The sequence below is a fragment of the Pleurodeles waltl genome, chromosome 11 (assembly GCF_031143425.1).
Source record: "Pleurodeles waltl isolate 20211129_DDA chromosome 11, aPleWal1.hap1.20221129, whole genome shotgun sequence".
Lineage (NCBI taxonomy): Eukaryota > Metazoa > Chordata > Amphibia > Caudata > Salamandridae > Pleurodeles > Pleurodeles waltl.
The window spans coordinates 85591062-85609815 of NC_090450.1; the positions used below are offsets into that span (position 1 = coordinate 85591062).

Genomic DNA, 18754 nt, shown 5'->3' on the forward strand with positions numbered 1-18754 from the left:
TGGAGTAGCACTGAGTGGCGTACAGTGGAGTTGTATAAAGTAAAATGGACTGGTGTAGAATGAATTGGATTAGAGTGTTGCAGAGTATAAAGGGTAGAGTGCAGCAGCACAAAATTCAGCTACCTAAAATTGCAGAATCGTAGAATGCGGTGCCGTAGATTAGAGTGTGGCATAGTATAGTGTGTCGAAGTCGAGTGCCGTGGCATAAAGTTCAGTGTGGAGAGGTGCAGGGTAGGGCTAATGTGGGACAGAGTGCTGTGGCAGAGTGGTGTAGACTGCAGGGTGGAGCGGTACAGGATGGAGAGGCGTAGAGTGGGGCGCGCAGCGTGGAGCAGCGCAGTGTCATAGAGGGCAGTGATGTAAAAGTGGTGTAGAGTGAATTGGGGTAGAGTGCAGTGATGCAGATTAGAGTGCAGTGGTGTAGAGTAGAGTGCAGTGGTGTAGAGTAGAGTGCAGTGGTGTAGAGTAGAGTGCAGTGGTGTAGAGTAGAGTGCAGTGGTGTAGAGTAGAGTGCAGTGGTGTAGAGTAGAGTGCAGTGGTGTAGAGTAGAGTGCAGTGGTGTAGAGTAGAGTGCAGTGGTGTAGAGTAGAGTGCAGTGGATTGGTGTAGGGTGCATTGGTGGAAAGTGTTGCAGAGTATAGTGGTGTGAAGTGCAGCGGCAGAGTGCAGAGGCATAAAATCCAATGCTGTAAAATGCAGGGTCGTAGAATGCAGTGGTGTAGATTAGAGAGGTGCATAGTATAATGGAGTTGTGCAGAATACACTGACACAAAGTGCAACGCCGAAGAATACCATTGTGTATAGGAAAGTGACATAGTGGCACAGAGTGCAGTGGTGTAGAATATAGTGGTGCAGAGTGGCAGAGGGCTGCAGAGGCGTAGAATGCAGTTGTGCACAGACTGGCGTAGAATTCAGTGGCAGAGTGTAGTGTTGCAGAGTAAAGTATTGCAGAGTGCAGTGGTGTAGAGTAAATTACAGTGGTTTACAGTGTATAGGCATTGAGTGCAGGGGTGTAGAGTGAGTGGTACAGAGTTAATTGTATTGGCGTAAAGTGTACTGGCAGAGTGCAGGTGCGCAGAGTGGAGCTATTGTGCTTCTAGTTCCAGCCCTCTCCCCCTGTTCTGATCTGGACTTTTCCCCTTTTCAGCTTATTCATAACACTGGTGTATCCACAACTGGCATATATAAATGCTACTAGTGGGACTGCAGCACTGATTGTGTCACCCACTTAAGTAGCCCTGTAAACATGTCTCAGGTCTGCCACTACAGAGCCTGTGTATGCAGTCTAACTTCCACCTCGACTTGGCATTCAAAACCTCTTGCCAAGTGGTAATTTTCCCTCATCTTGCATATAAGTCACCCCTAAGATAGGCCCCTAGGTAGCCCATATGGCAGAGAGCCAGATAAGTAAAAGGTAGGTCATGTACTTATAGGTTTTCCATGTCTTGATGAAAAACTCCCAATGTCGCTTTAAATTATTGTGAGGCCTGCTCCTTTTATAGGCCGGCATTGGGAATTCCTTAAAATCTATTTAAGCTGTAATTCCTGATGAGACAGGAGTAGCTGCTTCATGTTTAATATCATTGGACTGTTAATGATAAATCCTCTTTAGTGGTAAAGTCAGAATTTTTTTTAAATTTTTTTTTTTTAGAAATATGTCACTTTTAGAAAGTGGGCACTTCTCTGCCCTCACTGTCCTGAGTGCCTACAGCGTTTTCCCAATACATGCCTGGCCAGGGCTAGGTGACAGCTACACTTCTGCATTTCCTGCAGACACCCACAACACAGGATACTCAACTGCATCTGCATACTGATGGGTCTTCCTGGGGAGGAGGTTGGGAAGGGCAGTCACATTTGAAAGGATGGTGGCCCGAGCCCACACAAAGGGGCTGATTACCTCCCACTGGCAGTCTGAAGCCAGGGCTGGCCTGAAAGGGGGACCTGTGTACCCGCATATCAAAGGCACTTGTTAGTACTGGGTCTCTGACCCACTAGAAATCAGTTCACTTCTGGACTGAAGAAATCTGCAGGAGTAAAGACTGCTGCCTGCTAGGATTGCCATTTGGCCAGGATTGACTGTTCCCAGGAACTGCAGAACTGTCATTGTGCTGCCTTGCGATCTCTGCCCTGCAGCCCTAGACTCCACAGCAGACTCCAAGGGCTTGCTGACCTACCTCTGGTTCTACTAAAGGTCTCTGGGACACCAAAGACCCGAGCAGCTTCTTTGCAACCTGCCAGGCAGCTTTCTTCAGCAATTCAGCATTGCTTCCCTGCAGCCCACCCCCGATTTATCAAGGATCGCAGAGCAGCTTCCCTGCAGCCTACTTGTCAAGGATCACAGAGTGGCTTCAGTTTGACCGTCCACCACACACCCTCCTCAACTCTGAAACCCCATGGCTGTGGCGGTGATTCCCCCTGATAGCACATGCCCACCCCACCCTTATTAGCTCCCCAGCAGCCTCATTAGTTTCCTTGCTAACACGCTGGGGGTGAGATTTTACCTAAGGACACAACACCCGGCCGCTCTCAGTGAAGAGCGCATCTGAGATATCCCCATATAATACTTGAACAAAGCCCATTCGCATTGCAGAGTGCACCGCATCATCTTTTGTCCCATAACTGAACACAAGCACTGCTTTGTTTAAACTTGAAAAGTGAGATTTCTTAACAGGAGTTGGTAATGTCCTATAAATAGATAAAAAGTGTGTATTTTCTCAATATTGTTTGGAGTCCTTTTGTGGTGTTCTCATTGCGACCACTGTAGGGGGATTGCACAAATACTTTACACATTGCCTTTTAAGTTAAGCCTGCCTGCACTGTGCCATGCTACGAGAGGGAGGGCACAGGTTAATTTAGGGAGTGTAGCTTACTTACCCCCTACCTGGCAGTGTGGTCCCTACTTCGACAAGATGCATACTGCTGCCAACTAGAGACCCGATTTCAGTAGGCTACTTTGGGCACCATACTAAGACTAGAGAACATTAGGTGCTTTACCAAACCAGAGCATTAAAATAAGGGGCTCACTGTTTAGTGAAATCAACAACTTAGTAATATGTCACCCTGGGGCTGGCTAGCGGCCAGCAGGCAAAGGACAATTAGATTAGGTTTGGTGCCTGAGGAGGGGCCAGCAATAGTCAAGTATGCAACACAAAGGGCAGTTAGTCTTAGTTTGGTGCTTTTGTGGTCTCTTTAATGAGGAATCCCTTGCCTTTGATACTATCCTGTTTTTGTGACAATGTCAAATAAAGGTCAGCTGTCAAATGAGCCTTCAATACACTCCATCTCCAGTTTCTATGAGAGAGAAAAAAAGGCTCCTTGCTACCTGACCTTATGACATTGAAACAAGAACAGGGTTATACTGAAGGGAGGGAAGTCTTCAATACAGAAGGATTTTCCATTATAGTGAATTAAAAACTAAAGAATTAATAATACATGGTCCGGGCAGCACTAATAAGAAGCCACCATGAGGGAAGAGTACATGGGGAAACGGTGAGAAGAACTGCTGGGGGAGGGGGTGGGCATGAATGCACAGTGGAAGAGGGAGGTGTTGGAAGCAGGCAGGAGGGGGGACACAAAGGACACAGGGGAAAAGCAGCAGGGAGCAAAAAGAGTAGCAGGAGGAAGAAGCAGGTGGGTGAGGTGAAAACTAAGGGCACAGGCCAAAACAAATAGTTGAAAAGCAGGCAAATGGTCCAAAATGGATAGAGGTTGGGCCGGAGGAGGGATTATATAGAAAGGAGCTAAAACACTGCATAATCATGAGTCGGGAGCAAAGCTTAAAAGGGGAAAGGTCCAGACCAAAACAGGGGGAGAGGTCTGGAGCTAGAAGAACAGTAGGGCTGGATGAGTCAGGGTTTCTTTTTTAACTTAAATATTTTGCATAACAAGCAAAGACCAATATAGATGGAAAACCAGGTTTCTTTCACGAACTATACACTCTAGATATCTCTTCTGCTCCAAAACAGTATCCTTAGAAACTTCACACAAACAATGTATATGAGCAGACGTTTTCTGTGCAATAATCAGTACTCCTGTCGGTTTCAAATATGTTTAAGAGGCATCTCTCTTTCCATGCAATCATAACATTTAATTGACAACATTTAGATAAAACAGAATAAATAACTCACAGCTAGAAGCTTGTCTCCAATCTGAAGTCTACCGTCTTTGTGTGCAGCACCTCCTTCAATAATTTTGGTTACATAAATACTATTATCACCAGGAATGTGCTGATTACCAACACCTCCAGCTATGCTGAACCCAAGACCTGCTTGAAAAGAAGATGAATACATCTAAGATATCTCTTAGGAAATAATTGTGTTCTGTTATATGGTAATTAAGAAAAAGGAAACAATCAGCATGTCAACATGTCTGAATTTGTCAACTCAGTAGGCCTGCTCCTATCAAAACAAGAACAGCTGATGGTAATTGAAATAAAACGTTACTTACCACAGTTCTCCAATATTGCCATCTTTCTTAGATTGGCATGCTTGAATCATCTCTTTCATTGATCTCGGAGTCCCATGGTAAACATGGAGCAAAGAGCAACGTTAGCTTAATAAAAGCTTTCAGAGTCACATAAGTAGCTTATTCACATTATTTTAAAAAGATCCATCCTTCTGCCAATCCGTTTGCAGCCCAGTATACAAAACTCCCATCCCAGGTCATCAGAGCTCAGATTTTGGAGTATGTGCTGCAGAAGCTTAGAACATAGGTGGGCATGAGGTGCGGAGGAGAGCCCGTCACATATGAATCTATGAAACATGACCATAATGGAGAACTTTAATTACAGGCAAGTTGGTCTTTCTTCAGTACTGGATGTTTCATATATTCACATGTTTGAATCCAAGTAGCAGGTAGAAAAAAATCACAAATTCCAGTTGTCAGCAGATGGAGGGAGACCATAAAAAGAAGACAGGATCACCTTAATGGCATACATGATGCAGGATGCTAGCCTCACTCGAAACTGTGAACTGTCTAATCTAGACTGAAGATCCAGTGTCAAGGTCTTTCTTTTCTTCAAGCTTGTTGTCCTGCAAATGTGCGTCAAAGGCAGTCCTGTGAATGTAGACACTTCTTGTTTATTGTGTAGTCGTATTAGCATGGATAGGATGGACGGTTTTATTATAAAAAAAGATAATGGCTGCAGATGAAAGAGTGCCAATAAGACTAATGGTTGATTTGTTCAAATTAAAGTCAGTTCGTATGATAAGGTTACATATTAGATTTGTTTGTAGTAGGTGTGTCATCTCTGAACTGCAAAAAGGTTCCTTGAGCGTAAATGGTTCTTTGATTGTAAAGGTTTGAATTTTGTTAAGTCTTCTAGTAGAGGCTAGAGACAATAAAAGCTCCAGTTTCCAAGAAAGAAAGTTTCAATTCATACTTATTAGTTCAAAAGAAATTCTAATCAACTGAGGCTGGCCTGCGTTAAGGTACCATGTATTATGAGGTCTTATAGGAGGAACAACTCCAAATATATTTTAAGGAATTCCTTAATGAGTTTACTAGGCCCAAGAGAAAGCTGGTTCAGCATCCTCCTAAAGTGTGAAATGACAACCACATGGATTTGCCTGATGAAAGACAAACCAGAACTTGCTAAGTGAAGAAGGTGAAGTAATACCTGCTGTGGAGATAAGGACATTGGGTGCAAACTAGGTTTAGTACAAGAACAGAATCTTTTAATTCCCTAAGGCTTACTTGTAGGATCAGCCCTGACCTTCGTTAGTTTGTCTCTACCATCATTTGGAAGGTCTGTGAGGTGAAATTTTTTGAATTGGACATCAAGTTGTCAAGCTCAGCGGCAGGAGTGCGTAGGTTTATTGTCTTGTATGGGGCCTTAATTGAGATAGAGTTGGTGATCCTGAAGGTTTTGTTGGTTGGTTGCCGGTGATTTTGGGAACTGCTTATAATAATATGAGCGCATAAGTCATAAACCTCTTACCAGAGTTTTGGAATCCTGGATGATGGACTCTTGCCTTGTTTGACTATACTGGTCCTGTCAATATGCATAGTGCCAAGCATCATTTTCATCATCTCTATGCTCTTCAAAGGGCTGATAGACCCCTATGCCATTAGGGTCTTCTTACTGTTCCAGCTAAAACCACCCACAATTTCCCTGAACGTGTCTCTCTTATTACCATCATTTTAACTTCTCTGGATTATATGCAGGTCAGAAAGGATCATTATCATCATCCCTCTGTATCCAGGAACGATGTGGAGGGTAAAATGATACTTTGCACCAGAGATGTATGCTAGGCCATAAATTATATTGGAATGCCCTTTTCTGATACCAAGGTGTTTTTTTTGCTGATTTTGGAGTTTTGGGTAGGATTGTCATCATCAACAGTACTGCCTTGGTTAATGCTGTACATGGCATTGTCCTTGAAGCTGTCCTTGACAGTGTTGAAGTAAAAATCTGACAGGGGCTTTGTCATCGGTGTTGTCATCAATGAGGTTTGACCTATAGGCATATTATACAACTGAATCGCAGTCTTCTTCGTTGACGATGCAGTCTTCACCAACAGAGACACCAGCAGTAATACTGTTGAGATCAATTGACGTTGACATTTATTCCTTTTGAGTCTGATCTCTTAGATATTTTCTTCTTTGGTCTAGGTGGCTCAGAAGACGGCTGTGAGTTGTTTTGAAGACATTTTCCCTGTTTGTATGTGTACCTCATAAGTGACCTCAGTTTCTCAAATCTATTTCACTTTCCTTGATAGTTACTCAGAAGCTGATGATTTCCAATCTGAAGTTTATTTTGAAGAGCACTGAGAATATGAATGAGCCATTTTCTACGCCATTACTGAGGCCTTTGAGATAATTTCCTATTCTTCCTCAAAACTTTAAGTTTCTTATGGCTTTGAAGCTCGAGCAGTGATAAAAGTCTACCTCACCAATCTTTTTTGGTTTTAGCAGAGAAAGCACAAGTTCTTTTGCTGTTCTGCACCTTGTGATCAGAATATAAACAAATTATGCATACCTTATAAGAGTCTAAGTGACTTCTCTTCCTGCCAGGTTCCACAAGGCCTAAAATGCTTTTTATAGGGATTTTAGCTATGATAAAGCCTTGTCAGCTTGAAAAAGACTGGGTGATAGAAGCTATTTTATCAGAATTTAAGATATAAGCCAACACAGTCAAACCTATTTGTAGATGAAAGAGCAGAGTTCAGGAAACTCCCTTCACACAAGATATGCAGTAAAAATCAGAGCTCTAGTGACAAGGATGAAGAATGATGAAGAATTGATTGAAAGCTGTTAGGGTTATGTTTGATCTTTTTAAAATAATTTTAACAGGCTACTCCGGTGACTACTAAAGTTTTTATGCCTATGTTTTATTGCACAGCTTTCTATGCTTAATCTGGGGCTTTCAGCTCATTGACAGGGATACGTCAAGAATTTTTAACTATAGAAGATGGGATATTTGAGAATTAGGAGTTATCTGCATTTCTTTTGAAAATGTCTGCAGTGTGAACACTTTAACCAATTGTTTGTAGTTTAGACATGCACGCTGCAGTAGCATGGAAGTTAATGTCTGAGCTAAGAAATTATGCCAAATGTCTTGGTTTTGGGTAAATACCCTACCTGAAGAAAGATGGGTTCCTGTTGGGATGCAGAGGCCCCAGCACGGCTCTGGAGACCTTGCTCTCCTACTCTATTTTGGTTTTATATGGGTAGTCTCTGTGGTTCTTCATTTTGCCTAACTCAGCCCAAAATTCATATAAACTCACTGAAGGTCTCTCACAGTTAAATGGACTAAGATCCCAACCAGTGCTGCGTGGTCAAAGGAGGCCTTTGTTAGCATATGACAGCATGCATGCTTTTCTCTCTATAAATTTGTTTCCTACAACAAGGAGCTACATTTATATATTTTATACATTTTGGTATTTTATTACACAAAATGCATTCATAAAATCCATATTCAATACTGACCCTAGAAAAATGTGGAATAAGTATTTCGGGGACTCCGGTGAAGTAAGCATTTCACAATAAGGACAGCATCAAGTCACTTGCCAGAGCTTTATCAATGTCTCTTGTAGCTTCACTATTCTTTACATGAAAGGTAAACAAACCTGAATATTAAACTTTCGAACCTTTCAAAGAACACATTCAATATTGCCCCATTTCCACAGACAAGCAAATGTGTGCTTTTGTTTCTAAAATTCTACATTCTTAACTTCAAAACTGTCTCACCTTTTTTCTACATGCAAACAGTACAGCAATGTATTTTTTTTTTTTTTTTTTTTTTTACATTTCCCTGCTTGTGAAAAAAGTATTTTCAACCAAACTTCCCCAAAATACAGATGTCACAAAAATATAACAACTACTGCGTAATACTGTCCTACAATATCATCTTGGCCTTCTGGTGACATTTACAAAGCACTCAGTCGTCCGCTTCGTGATTTAAGTTGATGCCAGTCAAAAACACTGATGGCAATATGCAACCATATTATAGACCTCTTCGTTATGTTACGTATTTTATGTATATTTTATACATAACACCCTGAACACTCACTGTCAAAGCTAATAAGTCGTGCCTTTCAGCGGTCAACCTTTTGACTTTCCCAGCGTTATTCTATAGCTAATGGTCGACAAAGACAAAAAGTGTGTCAGAAGGGCAATATGAGAAGCAGGTGGAGTTGCGCAAGTCAACCCCACAGTGGAAGCAACAAGGCGTGAGAGAAACAAACTTGCATGAGGCGGTTTGGAAAACAAAACACTGCAGAGACGAGTAGAGAGGCAACTCAGGAGTTTGGTGATAGTGGCATGGTGTCGGGAAGAGAAAACTGTACACTGAGAAGAGAGCAAATAAATACATGCACTCTTTGACAGTGCTAAACAAAAGAAAAGAAAAAAGTAGCTCCCTGGTGTGGAGCTGTGTAAGAATACAAGTCATCCACTCAAAAGGATGGTAAAGAGACTACGCTCCAAAGAAAAGACAAATTCATGAAGGGATAAAGCCGAAGAAAAACATACAGGCAAAGGCAAGTGTTTAGAAAGTCAACTAATGAGCCAATCCAAATCTCACAGTAAATATCGGTGTTAACAGCCATCTACAGGCGAGACCTTAAAACCTTAGTTAAGACTCTGTTAGTGTTGTCGAGGGGGCAGTTTCACAATGTAGATGGACTCAAATGGCCCTGATAATGAATAAAAACACTAAAAATTTGCCAGTTAAGATGACGAGGCAACCTTAACTCTCATTCCTGCCATTTGTGTGTACAATTAAATGCAGACGTAAATGAAAGCTAAGGATTAGGTTGATGGGGGCCTGAGTTTGAATGAGTGAGTGACCACATGAGTAAAAGAGTTATTAAGTTCAAGTGTGTGATTGTGTACACAGAAAACTATTTATCATGTTGAAGATGTGCCATCGGTAAAATATAATCATTCATATTTTTCACAAATCACATCCTAGTATTGTTGGGTTTGTATTGTATGCCATTATCCACCCTATAACTCATGGATGTCATCTTGGATGTTATGTGATAGCATCGGAATTATAATAGGTTGTCATCCCCAATGTGTGATCTATGTAACGTCTTAAAAACTAACTGGCAAGTAGAAACTAGCCTGAGGTGGAGAAAAGTGTGAAAAACGCATGTAATAATAAAAATAAAAAAATCACATTTAAGTGCTGTGTAGCCATAACCAGTGCTTAATTTGTGAAAGAAAAAGTACTGTGGCCACCATTTTTTTTTAAAGAAGCCAACCAGCACCGTTGGCAGATGTTGGAGTTGCTGAATACCACAGTTGTCAGAGTCTTTATATTACCTCATGCCTCTTTCATCCACTAATACACTCTACCCTCTCCTGTAGCTCCTTAGCTTTAGCTCACTCTTGTAGGTTGACTTTAATTCCTGCTTCCTATCTTTGTCATTCTTTTTCTGTCTTCATCCACACCCTGCCTTCCACTTTTCTGCCTTTCACAAAACTCCTGATGGAACCCCGGACATTAGATTAGCCCTTCGTACTCTGTTGTCCAGGGACCCCTGTGGTCCCCAACATCTCTTGTGGGGAAGGGTGGGGGGGTGGAGATAGGCAGCAACTGCTTAAAAAAAAATCCATAATATTAACAGATTAAAAGAGTGTACATACCATTTCCTCTCGCTCCTTTCTAGGACCTTGGCTCTGCAAAAGTGTAGTATTGGTCTATGAATGTGGGCTCTGTAGCCATTTTAAGATTCAGGTGACCCTAGGATATCAAACTTACATTCACAATGATAATATCCTACTGGGATACACATTCTACACAGCGAGAATAAGTGGTTGATAGAACTATCTGCCAAAAAGCTAATTGCCTTTTCCACACTGCAGCCATTGGTTGTGAAACTATGGCACATGAACCTTTCTAAGTTGAGATGGCTGCCTAAACCTATACTTTTGCACTTTCAAACCCAGGGGCTCTGCTGTGTCGTTCCAACACCTTACAGAATTAGATGTGTCTCCAAGATCATATTGTACCTTCGTGGGAAGTTAAGTACAACACCCATGCTGTTGTCATGGATTTTAGTGCAGTGCTGAACCATAGTTAATATGGGCCCTATTAAATATTGAGGTGAGGGGGAGATATTGTGATGTTTGTTGTCAAAATGAGTTAATGGGGGATAGTAGTAGTTAATCCTTAAAGGAATATTTCCAAGATAGGAATCCTAGCTTCCTTTGTCACAGATAACGGAGAACAAATAGCATCAAATGAGGTGCATTCTTTCTTTAAGGGATGTGAAGGGTCATAAGACCTGCATTTTACCAACTGCAGACTGGAACATATCATTAGGTTGATTAAATGCACTATACAGATGGCTTCCAATAGCAGAAAGAATTTACTTAAGGAGGACTATTCAGGAGATGGCGTGAACATGTTGTACTACATCTAATGTCATCAGAGAGGAGACACTTCTACAATGCATCAGAAAATGAGAGGCCCAAATCACTTTGGTACTCCACTTCATGGTGGGCGAGGCAGTTAAAGGTGCTAGGAGGAAGGTACTAGAAGGAATGAGAATGTGGCAAAGAAGGAAGGGGCAGAAGGAGTAGTTATGCATTGTATCAGAAAGACAAAGAGGATGACTGATGTGAGTGGTAATCGAGAATTGGAAATCCGTACTAGTGTAATGTTAATAAATACGAGAGAACGGCATAGTTGAACTTGAGAGGTGTTTTGCAGAGAGAGAGATACTTGGGGTTTGGGAGATGAGAGTGGAGCACAAGAGCCGCAAATGAGCATAAGAATCTATAGTATGCCAGAATTAGGTCCAAATGTATGGAGCAAGATTCAAATTCAGTATAATTTTAATATGCAAATACGTGATGGGAAAATGGTGGGTCTCCCCTAATTGTTCTGTCTGTGTAAGACAAGTGGAAAATGTAGTGTTATTTTGAGTTGCAGGTGAGCACAGATTTCTTCAGCTCTTCTGTAGACTGCAGAGAGCTAGGTCTTTATACTATGATTGAGGTTTTCTGCGTCACCCTCAGGCAGGCATTAGGACAGTCTTGTAAATTTTGCACCCACAAATAAATCAAATTTTACTTATTAGATTACCCTTCATAAGGCTTTCATTTGAGGTCTGGAGCTTGTGATCATAAATGATTGTAGAAGAACCCAAGGGATTTCATGTTTAACCAGAAACTGGCCTAGATTCGGTTTTGGGAGATGCAACGCTCAAAGGCAATGGCAAAAGATGATCACACGTTTTATTTTTTGGGCGTTACTTATCAAGCAAGTGGATCATCTCTAGCTCTCACAAGGCAGACGCCCTTTTAAGATAAACCAAAAATGGCATTTAAGAGATATTTTTCATACTTTTAAGAATAGAACAGATGGTAGGCATTACGCTTAAGTTACAGATCATATTGCGGATTGACAAAAGCAGCGCTCTAGACCAGCTAAATGATTTCAAGTTTATCATCATAGTACTTAAAGATGGAGTGAAATTAAATGAAAGGGCATACCAGACATTAACTATATCCATTAGCGCTGAGTTAAACAGGTAATTCAGCAGTGCAACATACACACTGTTCGTGAATCCCACATCCATTCTATGCCTTACATTGCAAGTAACTGTCTTCAGTTGCTAGGTAACCATGTCAGAAAGTCGGGCTTGTGAAGCAGCAAGAGAGCACAATATTTACCCCAACCAGGGTGAATCAGTAAAACAGATTCTGATAATGTTAAAGCCTCAAAAGCCTTGGATGAGAAATAGAATCCCGTTAACCACTTAGTTCCATAAGGATTTTTTTTAATTATTGACTAAAACAACTTTCAAATACAGCTACTTGGAAAAGACGTCCACTCACAAAAATGGAAACACATTAGGAGACAGACATTGACATCAATTTGGATGTGATCAGGTGAAGCAACTACCATTTTCCGTTTGGCCTTTGAAAGCCATAGCACTTCTCTAGTTTCCTTACCTTGCTGTTTTAGTCAAAAGAATCAAAACAAGTAAATAAGTTTTTAAGAGCCCTGTTTTCATCCCATAGTTCTCCTACTTGGCCTTACCTTCGACCCCTTAACCATAAAAAAATACACTGACAAACATGAGGCGGCCTGGTTTCAGCTCCCAAAGAAAGTGAAAGAGCTTCTACGAGAAAGAGGCTTTAGAACATCTACTCACGCCTTTTTACTCTCACATCAGGATGGTGGTAATACCCTGACCACCCAGACTCCACACTGGCACCTCTTAACAGCCTTGTACACGACACTGTACATCTCAGCCAGGCCTAAAAAAATATGATCCATTCACCCCACAGTCTGATGGATGTTCAAGCGCTACTTGCACCATCTTCAAAAACAACTGCATCATTTGCAAGGGTATCACAATCAGCATTCCCGCTTACCTTGACCGGACAAGTTCATCTTTGATGGCTCAGCACATGGCAGTCAAGACACCATCAGAATGGAGACTAACAAATGTAAAAGAGCAAAAAACATAAGGCAGTAGGGCTATTCTATGTATGCATCCTGCATCTGGTGCAACCTCCCCATATCCATCAGGACTGCCTCAATGCTGCTCCAATTTAGGAACAAGTTGAAGACACACCTCTGTAATGAGCATAACATCATAATGCTGTAACAGGGTACACTTCTGATCCCACAATCCAGCACCCTCTCGTATCATTTATTTATTGTATCCTTGTCTTTGGCCTTGTACAGCACTCTGCCACAATTTAGGTAGGTTGGAGCGATTGAAGTACCAAAGAGTACTGCGTGGCTGTGAGTGTACAAAGGTGTCAATCCTGTAATGTCATGTGGGGTGGGAGCTGAAGGCAGAAGATGTGTATGCCATTTCTGCAGTCCCCGTGAAACTGGGATAATTGAAGCCCATGTAGAAAGATTCTGTCTATAATGAGGAACATTTTTTTTTCTTTTTGTTTTTCTAATTTGAGGAACATATGCTTCTATTACAGTGCAATGCTACTTCAATCAAGAGAGCAGTACTGAATTTATTGCCAGAATGGCCACGGTTTGATCAATTTTCTGAACACCCTATGGTGAGGAGGTGCAATTGCAGATGGAAAGAGAATTCCAAAAGTAAGAGAAAAAAGCATGGCCACTGAAGCAGTTCTGAAGAATTTGGGTACACTGTAGAAGCAAGTAAGATATGTGTGGTGTACGACTAGGTAAAGACCTTGATAAAGGAGATTTGATAAAGACCAGTGATCGTCTACAAGGGTATAGCATAGCTTCTACTAGAGAGCTTAAAACACCGAGGGACTGTGACATGGTCATGCGAGCAAACCTCTAGCCTGATTATCATCTTAACCTGATCTGAGGTGTAGGGAGTGAGTGAGGAAAGGAACTCTTTCCAATGTTTCAACATTACTGTATTTAGAGGTCGACTTTCTTCAAGTAAGTAGAGGGACCTCAAAAGTGCCTATTTTTTATCAGGCAGAGTATTTCTACCACATTATAGCAGAGGATTGGCAACTCCCAGTAAAAGGGTTGGAACTGCTTTGTCACTCTAGATTCTCTACCAATTTTTTGTATGCCCTGCTGGCCCAGACAGTGAATCTCATTTTTCTCAAACAGGTCAACCAAAGAGACTTAATCTTGAGGATCCCATGCATGCTCAGAGTGAACTTACTCCCAATCTCTTTATGGTATATTGATTTATGTGCTGGCAGGGAATACATCTAAGTCCCTAGTCATTGCTTCTGTGCACATTAGGTTTAGATTTAACTGCTAACTAAACAATGACATACATTCAAGGTATCCAACTTTCAGATCTACTGCTTAACAAGCAGTATTTAAGTTACTATGGGAATTTTAGATAGTGATATTAACTCAAACTTCCTGGGCCATCCACTGGTTTGCTGATATAATTTGAAAGACTCACCCTCTGTTCTCACACATTTAACAATAGGAACATAACATTGCTGCTAAATAGATCTAAGCACACTTAGGATGCAACTGTTGATATTTAGAGGACAAGGAACATTGCGTTACAGAATAAACGGATCAGTACATGTTGCAAAAATGTCTTTTGGGCACTGTCAGCCACTAAAGAATTTCCAGGGCTGGGAGAGAGGTGCTGAAATAAACAAGCTACTTACTTTCAGTAAAGCTCTTGTTAACTCTAGCCAACCAAAGATGTCTCACCTTTACAAGATCTATTAGCACTAGACTGGATCCAGAAGACTAAAAAATATACATTTTTCAACCTTCCCATTTTTCGATGTGCCACTATATGCGGATTTGGAGCTCCAATAGTACTTTTGACATGTTTGTTGATGAAGCCCATCAGGTCCAAGGCTGCTACAAAGGCATTGGTACGCAGAATGCCAGTTCTTGACACGTCATATTGTGACGTGGGCTTTCGCACACGGCAACAGAGCACTACTGCATTGATATCCAGGTTAGGCAAGAAAAGCATTTCACATTTTGGTCCAGCAGAGCTTCGTGGTCTGAACCACTCCGTAGACTCTTCTATATCAGAGGTATCACTTTGATGCCTAATCTTGAATTGATGAATCACAGTTTGAATGAGTCAGAACAAGTTATTTACATTTGGTAACACTCTTTCTAACGGATACTCTATTTAACTGCACCTTCATCACTGTCCTCACACCAAGAGTTAAGAGTGCAGGTGGCTATACTCACTATATGCCTGATTTTAGTTTCAACAGTTGAGCCTAAACAAACCTAGGCATATCACTTTTTTTAAAGCACCAAGCATAGTAACACCAAATGGCAAAATCGCTTGAAGGAGGAGGTCCATGATATTTAGGCATAAAACGGCTGCAGATATGATCAATAGGACCACTCTGCCTTACGTCAGAGATGACTGTTAAGAATGGATTCATCTTGGGATCCCTGTAAATGGTAATGAGGTGGAGATGCCAAGAAGCAATTTCTATGATATATTGATCTAATGGATTAGCATTCAAATTTCACACCACAGGCAATGGTTTGCCATGAGATTCTGAGGTGTACATGCTTCAGTGGAATATTAGCTTACCCAGATATTCGGTATTGTTTCATTCTTTTACTTTGGAAATAAATCATTTTAACTCTGGCACTTTAGTTTGATGTTAGGATCTGTTCACATTCGTCATACGGGGTTCGCATGTGAGTGAAGCGCTATGCTTGGAAAAGTGATTCCAAAGTGTGATGTTGTGCAAAGTGCCCATCAGCAAACAGGAAAACAGAACAGAGCATTCGCTAGAAAGTTAACTTTACCACCTACAACCAGCATATACTAAATTAAGACTTATCATTTTACAAGTGCTACATAAGAAATAATGGCTTACAATAGTTACCCAGACTTTACGTAATGCCAAGACAAAATTGTAAATAAAAGGGCTGAGTAGAATGAAAGGGAATAAATAAGTCTTGGGCATGTAGAAATGGGAGCATGATAAAACAAAATGTGAAAATGGGTCTAATGTATTATACAGACCTTTAGGACCTTTCACAAGTTTAATTTCCATGATTTTTTCTGTGACTGGTTTCCTTCTTCTGACGTACAGTCGCACGATGGATCCCGCCTCTTTCAATGCTTCTACAGCTTTGCTGTGTGTCACATCTCGTACATCTACCTCGTTGACTCGCAATATACAATCATTAACCCTGAGGGGAAGAATTCTGGCGGTCAGTGTATTATTTACAGGACTCCAAGTGGCAGAGCTTTCAATTTAACATTGCCAACCAATTCAATTAACATTTAGTGAATGGCTTATAAATGGAAAGCAATACTTGTATAAAACAATGCAGTATGTTAAAAGGTTTGTATCACCACACGGAAATTTAAAAACCTAAGCAAAAAAATCATGTAATCATATGCAATTCTAATAGATTTTCAATATCCCCACATGTGTATGAAATTCTATAATGCTATGATCAGTTCATTTTCTCTGGGGTTGGGAGGATGAATTAAGGTAAACAAAAAAAGCTGTTTCCGCACAATACTGAAGGCTACAACAGCACCAAGTCAATTCAGCTGTATAGGTATAGGAACTGCTTTCGTGGTATTTTCCGCCATTTCAAATTACATCATAGACCCTGGAAACAGAGGACTGTAACGTATTATTATCAATAAAATAGAAGCGGAACAAAAGAAATATCAGCTGTAACTGTGGCTCTCCCTCATTCGTAAATTGTGTAGATTGACAAGCTTCTTTAAATATATGCAGGTGTCTGGGGGTAAATAGCTGATGTAAAGAGATTACATACTTCCTGGTACGAAACCACAGATCTGAGTTTTTTTATTTATTTATTTATTTTAAATCAGCAACCTTAACCCTAATAAATGATCTACTCCACCCAAGGCAGCTTTTTGATCAGATTTTGTGCGTCCTAAATAGACTCACCTATATACATATATGGAACAAGTGTGTGTTTTTGTAATTACATTTATAATAGATGGCAGTGCTGGAGACCTCCATTTACAAACAAGCACATTGTTTTCCTGCGGTATATTTCACAGGATCACATTCGTTATTGAATTGAGTAAGCAGTAAATAACAGAATAAGTTATCACAACTAACTGTTTCACTAATGTATCTGTTCTTGCATCATTCTTTAGGAAATAGCACAGAACATCTTCAGAGACTTGTATATGACACCCTTCTGTATGAAGACCACTTAGCTGCTGCTTTTCCTCTTGTTGATAAAGCAATTCTTCAAACACTCCACTATTAGACTCCTTGCATGTGTAGTTATTCCAGGCCAGAATACATCAGATGAGGGCCACCTAACACTCCACTTGACAATTTGTTTTGCAAAGACTTAGGGACCAAGTAATTTTTCAAACAGATGTTCGTTGTTCTATTAATGCAATAACAAAACTTTTTTCACATCTACAGAAGGTAACGCCTAGCTGTATTCAATAGATTCTAAAGGAACATTGAATAAATTAATTTTGGCTGATGTTGAAATCAGAAAAGCTTCGGAGAGTTTTGAAAGACACTATTACTGCATAACGTAATACTGTACAGTACCTGGATCTCAGTGATTCTACTGGCTGGTGCAGTTGTTTCCATGTCAAAAATCTTATGAGTACAGTGCATAGATTCAAAGTGGGATGTTCATGAAAAATGCTCACGTAAACACTTTAGAAAGAGAAAACAGTGTACTAGTCTTTTTCCTCTTAGCACCGTAAGATCCCAAATTAACATACTTTGCTGGAATCCTGTTAAAGAAATGTATTTATCAAAAATAACAAGGTTACTAATGTCTTGTGAGCCCCCAGGTGATGAAATTGGGTAAATGCACTAAACCAGGCACAAATCATTTCTATTTCCTTAAGTGGTATTTTTCACGGAACCACCTGTGGCTTGGGCGCACCCCTGGCAAACACCTGCGCTGAAACACTCCTAACTCTAGAACCGTACATCCATGGGACTAGGGTAGTGGTGCAGCATTCTACTCTTGACAGCTTAGGGAGTGCTTTGTGTGGAAAGCAGTCAGTGAGCACCAGCTCACATTTGCTGTCCTTGGGCTTCCCTCGACTTGGCCTTTTCCTCAAAGTAGATTCTGGTTTTGCTGTCCGTTTTATGGAAATAATTCTCTATTGGCATATTACGGAGCAACAGCAGACGTTCAACATACACAAGTCAAATTAAGCAAAACGAGGACCTTGTGCAAAGTGCCAATCAGCTAATAGGGGAACAGAATCATCCACCAATACTGTACAGGTACACCAAAAAGACAAATCAGAAAATAATTCAGTGCTGTAAGAATTGTAACTGGTTTAGAGAGCACTCACAATTTCCTTAGAAAAAGATACTGCCCATTTGTCATTTATTCTGAAACACAGTGACTTATTACTACATTGAAACTAGACTTTTTCATCAAGCACTTCAACAAGCTTTCTCTCGTGGTTATTTCAGTACTGTTTTTTTTGCAGTTATTACAAAAAGAATAAATACTTAGCTTTGGTAGCACATTTTAGTGAAAAGTTTTTTTTTAAGTGCAGATTTCTCACCTTTAGATTATTCCTCAGAGGACAGACTGGGTCCAGAATCCTTCCGGAGCAGTGCTCTTATGCATTATTTGGTAGAGACAGTATCTAGCTGCAGATCCCTAACCTTTGAATTTCCCCAGGCGTCAGACTGGGTCCCTAAACGTTTGCATGAGTAGTACCCCTGCACACAGTCGCTTGTCTTCATGTTGCTCTACGCTGCATCGTCGGAGGTGACATTGTGGTCACCTACATAGGTGAGACCCAGACGCAACAATGTCAGCTACTTTTCATGACTTTCCACACCAGTAGCGCAGAGCCATGAAGTGAACGGAGTGTGTGTCCCTGAAAAG

General features: G+C 40.8%; 1 protein-coding gene across 8 annotated transcripts in view; it reads right to left on the reverse strand.

Annotated features, from left to right (window-relative positions):
• The window catches only part of DLG1 (discs large MAGUK scaffold protein 1), a 953275-nt gene that overhangs the window by 289545 nt on the left and 644976 nt on the right, over positions 1–18754 (reverse strand). For 4 of the 8 annotated variants that reach the window (XM_069213151.1, XM_069213153.1, XM_069213149.1 and 1 more), the window contains 2 exons: positions 15900–16069; positions 4128–4264 (listed from right to left, as the gene is read on the reverse strand). In XM_069213151.1, the coding sequence (XP_069069252.1) occupies positions 4128–4264; positions 15900–16069 (307 nt within the window). Of the gene's footprint in view, positions 1–4127; positions 4268–15899; positions 16070–18754 lie in introns of all 8 variants that reach the window. The other 4 variants (XM_069213152.1, XM_069213150.1, XM_069213148.1 and 1 more) reach the window with 1 other exon arrangement.